The sequence below is a fragment of the Nasonia vitripennis genome (genome assembly GCF_009193385.2).
Source record: "Nasonia vitripennis strain AsymCx chromosome 4 unlocalized genomic scaffold, Nvit_psr_1.1 chr4_random0010, whole genome shotgun sequence".
Classification (NCBI taxonomy): Eukaryota; Metazoa; Arthropoda; class Insecta; order Hymenoptera; family Pteromalidae; genus Nasonia; species Nasonia vitripennis.
The window spans coordinates 271,827-280,327 of record NW_022279646.1 but is presented as its reverse complement, the minus strand read 5'-3'; the positions used below and the strand labels follow the sequence as shown (position 1 = coordinate 280,327).

At 32.6% G+C, this 8,501-nt stretch overlaps 1 protein-coding gene across 1 annotated transcript; it reads right to left on the bottom strand.

The window, feature by feature from the left end:
• Positions 1-766: 766 nt before the first annotated feature.
• LOC100118777 (exocyst complex component 3) lies at positions 767-4,814 on the bottom strand. Its single transcript, XM_001602621.6, has one exon. It carries the CDS (start codon positions 4,690-4,692, stop codon positions 2,449-2,451), a length of 2,244 nt encoding a protein of 747 aa, XP_001602671.1. The 5' UTR covers positions 4,693-4,814; the 3' UTR covers positions 767-2,448.
• Positions 4,815-8,501: the final 3,687 nt, after the last annotated feature.

Below are 8,501 nucleotides of genomic sequence, written 5' to 3'. Positions count from 1 at the left end.
ATTTATCACGTGAGCATTCAAGTGATCTATCACGTGATGGATCGTGTAATAAATCACGTGACTTTTCTCGCCAGAGATAAGTAAGAATACATGTAATAATAACCAACTAAATAAGTATGAAAAAATTGGAAATTGTAATTTATTAGGACGTGGCCCTACTGAAAAAAGCAGATGACAATCAGTCGATTATTAACTGATAATCAGTTGAAAATCTGCTGATAATCATGCCAAAACGTCAGCTGTTATCAGGTGATATCAGCTGAATATTTTTATTAAGGCTGATAGTTACAAAAATGCGTTAGTATGAAATATAATGTTAAATGATAATCAGCTAATTATCAGGTGATAATCATCCAAAATTTTTTAACCTTCAGTATATTTTTTCAAAGTTGTTTTAAAATAATAAAATTTATAAGATTCACATAATAAAGGTCAAAATACAGTTTTACCATCCAGATGATAATACCAAAACACTGGCTGTGAGCTGCAAAATTTTTATTTTTCAATATTTAAACATTTTTGGTTTAAATCAAATTATTAAAAAATAAAAATTTCTAGCTCACAGCATGCAGTGTTTATCATTAACATTTTATTTCATACAAACGCATTTTTGTAACTATCAGCTTTAATAAAAATATTCAGCTGCGATATCACTCGATAATTAGTTGACGTTTTGACATGATTATTAGCAGATTATCAGCTAATAATATCAGCTGATTATCATCAGCTTTTTTCAGTAGGGGGAAAAATTCATAAACTCTCAGAATTAGAATTGTTGTATTTAAGGAGTTTCTTTAATGTCTCAAAAAATAAGTATAGGTACAATGTATTGCAAAATTATTCTCAATGGATGTCGATACACTTCTTGTACATACAATCAATCGAAAAAAACCAATGATTCAGTCTTTCGAACAAATGATGGTTATTTTGGTATAATTAAAAAGATTTGTAAAATAAAGTATAGTGATACAATTAATATGTTTATATTTTTTAATAAAATAGAAATTCAAGACACTTATCTAGTTGAAAATGCTGATGTATGTGTTAAACATTTAAAACATTGTTACCACAAAGAAATGATTTAAATGTTATAACTTTTATGATATACACCCTGTCAAAATATATTTACATCAAATATTACATAAAATTTTATGTAAGATTTTAAACTATCACATATAAAATGTCACATGCACAAATAAAATTGTAAAACTTTACGTAATATTTCACATACAATTTTACATACTGATCTTTACGTACAATTTTATGTAAAATTTTACATAAAGTTTTACAATTTAATTGATTTGTGTAAAATTGTACACGTAAAAGTTATTACATAAAATTTTATGTAAATTTGGTGTGAATATTTTTAACAGGGCATCAACCAGGTATTTTAATGAAAATAAAAAACGATCTATTTATAAGTTCCTTTAACAAAGCAATGATTACTAAATATGTAAACTAACTAAAGATTTAATTAATAAATAAATGAATATTTTACATAAAACATTTAACATGATATATATAATATTAATTTTATAATAATAAGAAATATTAATTTTCTGTACAATTGTGTACGTTCGCATACATTTGCGTTCATTGGCGTAGTTTCCGTACGTTCGCGTACGTCTCGTACGTTTACGCACGCTTATGCACAAGCGACTATTTTTTAGAACCGTCAAATTTTACGTATAAAAATTGTTTTATCTCTGAAATGTATAAAGCTGTACATTTTCGTATAAATGAGTATATTCCAGCAATATTTCGTACAGTCACATACGTTGGTGTACGTTTGCGTACGTTCGCGTACGATTACATATAATGCTGTATTAAATGTTCGAATTCCACCCAAAACGTACGCGAATTACGCGAATGTATGTCAACGTACACAATTCTACAGTAATGTACCGAAATGTATCATAATCGTACGGTGATTTGCGTTATAATACTGTTCAAAATTTCCATACGGGTCGTGACCTAAGTAATACTTCTGTACGGCTTAATTAGAACCCTCGCTACGCTCGGGCCCTAACCTCACGCCGTGCAAAAAAGTGCTACTTAGGTCACACGCGTATAGTAATATATTAATTTTATATACACGTATTATGAGAATGCTATTTGTTAATGACTAATGAATGTGCTGAAGAGCATTATACCTAGTACAGCAAGTATAATAAAATTAACCAAATATAGTATTTATTTACGAAATATTACATTTCCTTACAATTTTTTACATTTTAGTATGCCTTCCTATGTATTGTTACTATTATCATCTTAAAAAAGAAACATCAGATAGAGTCAATAGCTGCATAAAAAATTTAAGAAACATAAAAAAATGTATTACTACAACGTTGGTTCAAAATATTCAGTTTATTTCACAATAGTCAAATAATTGTATGGCTCAAACTTGTATTTAAATATATATGCATCATTTTTTTTCTATTTACTAAATTAAGGCTTCCAATTCAAAAAACTATCTTGAATAATAATTTGTCTAAAAATAGAATTTGTGTCTGATTTTAATGTTTTTCTATTACGTTGAGCCTCAAGTATATAAACTACTTTTTCTTTTGCCTCACTTCTTGGAATATCACCTCGAAGACCAAGTAATCTAACTAATTGATCATCAGTTATGTCAGGATATTTTTCCACCAGCGAATGCAAATCTAATGAAAGAATTTCAGGATCTTCGCACCGAAGAACCTCAGCTAGTCGTTTAATTATTTCAAATGGAGATTCTAATTCAATTTTAGGTGCAATTTTATAAAAAAAAGATTTTAATTTATCTGCTTCAATGATTATTTTTGATGTGCATGTTAGACATTCATCATAACTTTTTAATGATATCTTACGTTGCAACATAGCTGAAATGTACCTCTTAGCAATCAAATTTTGTGCCTCTGATATGATATAATCAAAATTTTTAGGCGACAAATGATTATAATCTTGAAAATAATCTTCCAAGGTAACACAAATAGTTTCTATTGGTATTGGAGATGAAAGCCATTTAGGTGTTAGCAAATCATTAAAATGTGATTCTAAATCTAAAAATGATTCTTCTAATAATATTGCTGCAGCTTCATTGCGAAGTTTTTGGTAAGTCTCAATAAGTTCTTCAAATTTAATAACTATATCATTATTTGAATCAAAAATCCAATATAATTGTTTAGTTTGATGTGCTAACTCTATGAATTGTAAACAATTATTAACAATTGTAATCATATGATGAGTGAAATATGGAACTTGACTTCGATCTTCAAAATGTTTATTTTTAAATTCTAAAATAGCTTTTCGATATTTAAATCCATATTTTATTACTTGTTCAATACAAAGATTAAAAGCTTTTAAAGTTAAATCAGTACTAATAGTTTTTGTCACTTGCAAATTTTGACTTATCATTTGAAAAATAATTACTGGAGCTGCAGTATGATAATAAGATTCATGTATACCAGCTTCTGGCATTACTTTGCTCCACCAATCTATTTTTTCAGTTTCCAAAGTTTTTCTCATCCAATCTTCGTAGTTTCGTGACATATTTTTCAAATATTTTTGCTGCAGTTCATTTATAATTTCACTGTCTAAAAGTGAGCCGATTTCTTTAGAATTGATATTCAATTCTGGATGACCCATCATTTCAGGTCCTCCATACGTATTCATTATCCAAGAAAGCAAAGAAACATACTCATTTCCTTCCAAACCATCATTAACAATATCTTTTAGATGTTGAGATAAACCTAAATGATACATTTTAACAAATTTGTTAGCAATATCATATGATGGTGGAAAGCAAGGTACACACAGAGTTTTTACAACTCTCAAATCTTCTAAAAAGAGAAGTCTTGTTAATTCAAGGTATCGAACTAACCACATTTTATTATCAGTTCTTTGGTCAACATGAGTACCTTCAATTCTATTAGAAACTGATTTCTCTAAAACTCTTAGAGCAACATCTTTCCAGTGTTTTGGCCTCCCAGGAGGCATAAATCCGCTTTGTTTGAATTTTTGTAAAGCATAGTGATCAGCTTTTTCTTCTCGTTCAATGATTCTTAATACAGTTACAATTATAGTAGGTTCTTTGCGAACTGTATTTAAAGTTCTACTTAAAATTAATCTTATTTGTTTTTCCATTCTTTGAGAAAGATCTTCAAGATCTTCAAAGTATGCTTTCAACATAACCTTATCAGCAGGTTTTTCATTTGGGAGCTTATGTAATTCATATAATAAATCATCGCGAGAACTTTCAAGATCCATTAGACTTTGGTGAGCATGTAACAATTTACTTTCATTAATCCATTGCTTTGTCCGTTCAACACTTTCAGGGACTGTAAAAATATGTTTTAAATTTTCTTTAGCAGTAACATATTGAGAATGTCGAATATTTTCATATTGTACTAAATGTAATGTTGTATTTAGAGAAGGTACTAATTCAAATAACTTTCCAATGTAATCTAATTCACTTTTGATTGTTTTTATGCTTACTAATGAATTCTGTAATTGATCAAACCCAACTTTTACACCATCTAGTTGACTTTGCATAGCAGTTTTTAACATAGTTTCAACGCTAGCTTTTTTTCTACCAATCCTACGTTTGTACTGCTCTACCTTCTCTAATTGACCAGGACGTTGCAACATATTAATTACATGTTTTGTAGCAGTAGCTTTCGCATTTTCTTCGAACTTTTGTAAATCATGCATATTTAGTTTGTTTAGTCGAAATCAGAATTAAAAACAAAACTTTTTTGTCTTTAAGATTTTTTTCAGGGAGTAAGAAAGAAGAGAGAAGAGTTCAGATCAGACTCTAATGCAGTGCTAGGGTCACGATTATTCAGAAGGGCACCCAAATGCTAACTTCAAGGGGCACAACGATAATAGCTATCCGCTTTCTCCCATGAAGTCAGCCATTAGACGTCCCTGCACCAATTCGAAAATGTTTGAATTACAGTGGCCGCGCCGTTTAAATAAGACAGTGTCAATCTAACTAAAATACAAGAACCCTATGCACCAATTCTAGTTACTGAAGACTTGAATATAAAACGTGAATAACAATATATCCGATAACCCTAAATCTATCTACACCATGCACAGCAAGATGCAAATAAAAAAATTAAAATACTAAATCAAAATCTACCAAAACCATCTCACCGCAGGCGCAGCAAGTTGCTAACATGAAACGAAAATACCAACGAAGATAGACCTTAATAGAAGCGCAAAGCCCCATCCCAAAGTGAGGCACCCCGAGCGCTAGTACGCACCCCGACTACGCGCGGTGCGTCACTCTAATTCTAGCGTTCTGCCGGTAACATGAGATGCGCGATCGATAACATACCGCACGGGACGGTAAAATGTTCTTTCGCTATGTGCAATGGTAAAGCTATGCATTGCAACTATGCTAATTACTGTTAACAATGCATAAGGACCGTGCACAACTAAAAATAAGTACTAAAAACACGAATAAGCCAATTATACCCTAAATTTTTATCCTTAAACCCAAATGGGGCCACAACTTAAATATTACATTGACTTAATAAAAGTTGTCGATAGCGTTAGTCCAATGGAAAACGTACTCGACTCTCAACCCTTTTGATCCGAGTTCAAATAGGGTGCATTTTTTTATTTTAATTCGTACACATACAAGCCAGCATATGATTATTATAATTGTTATCATTATTATTATCATCATTAAATATTCGAATTATTTTATATTTCTAAAATGCGTTGAAATAAAATATATTATAATTTATTATTATATATAAAACATTTTAATGATTTTTTTATTGCTTCAACAGATTTCCACACTACCTTTGAGGTACTGTTGTTAGTGCGCTGGACATTTTTATTTATTTATTTGGAATTGATTATATAACAAGATTGGAATAACTAATATATATAATTTGAATTGACTAATAAATAAATAATTAGATAAAATGCGGAAATTGAAAAAAATCTTTTTACATAATTATTCAAAATAAAACCATGGAGTCCTTCGCCTATAGCTCTACGTAAACCACGGAAATCCTCGCCTAGTTTGATTGAATCTGCATCTATTTAATAAAATAAGGCGAGAAAAAATCTGAAATGTACGTAAAATAAGTATATTAGTATATTAGCTGCTGTCTCTAAACGATTCAGCTTCGTCCCGGTACTGCAGCTGAAAAAATACAAAACAAAGTAAGTAACTATGCGACTTATTACGCGCGCACCATCATCGACCAATCATTTACGGAGACATATGCCTGATAAATTTTCCGATTATCAAACATATAGTCCACGTACAATGAGGAAGGAATATAATTCCTGCCTTTGGCTACCTAGCCCCACATCGGCGTCTGACAAGTACCGTGACCTCGTTCTAAGTAGTTTTGTTAAAGCTGCTGTGGAACCAGGCCTGAAAAAAAAAACAATTATATTGCGAGGTCACCGCTTAAATAAATTACAATTATATTTATTTAAATAATAAAATAAGCAAAAAAACATATAAATCATAGCCTGAAAGAAATAAAAAATATGTTAACAAATTAAAATGAATACAAGAATAAGAATCTAATTTAAGCAACTTCTTATTAGGCTTTTAAAATCCCGTTACACTATCCTGGCCGCTACTGTGCGCACACAGGGCGGTCGAGATTGTTATTACGCAAGTCACCCGGATCGGTGTAGCCGTGCGCACACGACTCTACCGTACCGAATGAAATCCTAACCTTAAAACCCATCCCAGATCCGTCATACCGTCACCGTACCGAAACACCGTAGCCATAACCACCGACGCATTGTTCTAGTGAAGTCGCGTAGATATTTTCGTAAATTGTTAACAGCGCTAGCTTAAACAATTCCATTTGTAAAGGCGAAATATTCTTAACCAAGCGCATAATTGATTTCTGTTTCAGACGGGATTTAACAACTGATTCCCAATTACTATTATCTAATTAAGGAAATATATTTTGTTAACATTAAAAACATAAGAACAGACTCTTTTATTGCCCCTTTCCCCAATCCAGATCCTGGAACCTACTGACTGTCCAACATCCTGGGGAAAGTTGAACCGTTACAAATTAAAGGGTAAATCTGATTTTGAAAAAGATGCGGTACTAATGTGGGACGAAATGAGCGTACAACCTGGACTCGAATATAATCTTAAAGAAGAATATGTTGATGGATATCACGATTTAGGCGAACATGGCGAACGCGAACTGCACATGGCAAAATCGGTGTTAGTATTTTTAGTAGCGGGATTAACCTATTATTGGAAGCAGCTTTTGATGTATTCTCCAACATCCGGCCCAGTCTCGGGAGATAAATTGCAGAAAATGATTAGCGACGTATTGCAAATTACGAAAGATGTAGGTTTCAAAGTTCGACGAATGGTCTGTGATGAAACCGTAAAGTCACGTCTGGATTTGATAGCCCACACATTTTTAAATGTATTAGAAATAATTTAATGAAAAGCGACCTCGCAATTAAAGATCAAAGAGTTTTTTGGAGTGCCGTTCGCGATTTAAGAGAAAACGAGCGTTTAAAAGTTTGCAAAGCAGTACCTAAATTAACTGATCGACACATTAATCCAAACAAGTAGGTAGGCTAGGCCGGTACGGGTACATACCGGTACGGGGACAGGCCGGTACGAGGACAGGCCGGTACGGGGACAGGGCGAGTCCTCTACAACGGGGACAGAAGGGTACGGGCTCACCGAAGTCATGCGCTCACCCACGTCACCGAGCCTCGAATCACCCATGAGGCCGCTACGGTCGTCGATGAATCGTCGTGAAATCAGTAATCGCGCGTCATTTGGTTCGCAGTTTGTTCCGACGGATGGTACTAGTATAGTTATCATTAACGCGTACTGAAAATTTCTACGAAATTGCATGACAGTTGGGCTATCGTTATGTCCTGATCGAGATCTCATAGAACCGAAAAAGTTTTCAATTTTATCTTGATTTAAACGAGAACTTAACAAATACAAGGATTTTCTGCTTTTAATTGATTCCATAGTGTCCTTTTAATTGATTCCATTTTTAAGTGATTTAATGGTATACTTCGCTCCTTCAAATATTTATGCATAAGTTGTACATTATGGAGAGCACAGCTGGCTCTATAAGCGCCATTATGATGAGGGCAAACAGTAACAACTTTCAACTTATCCAATGGCGGATACCCCTCCTCAGCTATATCGTGAACATTTTAGCTTAAAATGTTCTAGCCACTTTTTCTTAATGGAACCCATGACTAGTATACGAGTTGCATCTCGGAAAAGTTCTCGAAGAATATTTCCAATTTTTGTATACTCAATGTCACCTGATAACCAAGATATACCGTGGTAGTGTTGTTCTAGCCACATATTTTTATTTTTATATTTTTCTGTGAGTTTCCGCCATTTAAAAGGTGCTTTGAAGAGTAACACTAGCGGCTTAGCATTCTCACGTAGAGGAATAACAGTGAGCTCTTTGAGAATAAAATCATTGCCTGGCTGCTTGAAGCCTTGCATATCCACCAAGTACTCCATCTCGAAT

Bases quoted from the DNA above. Each gene is read 5' to 3' on its own strand.
- LOC100118777 (XM_001602621.6), bottom strand. From the start codon at position 4,692: ATGCATGATTTACAAAAGTTCGAAGAAAATGCGAAAGCTACTGCTACA.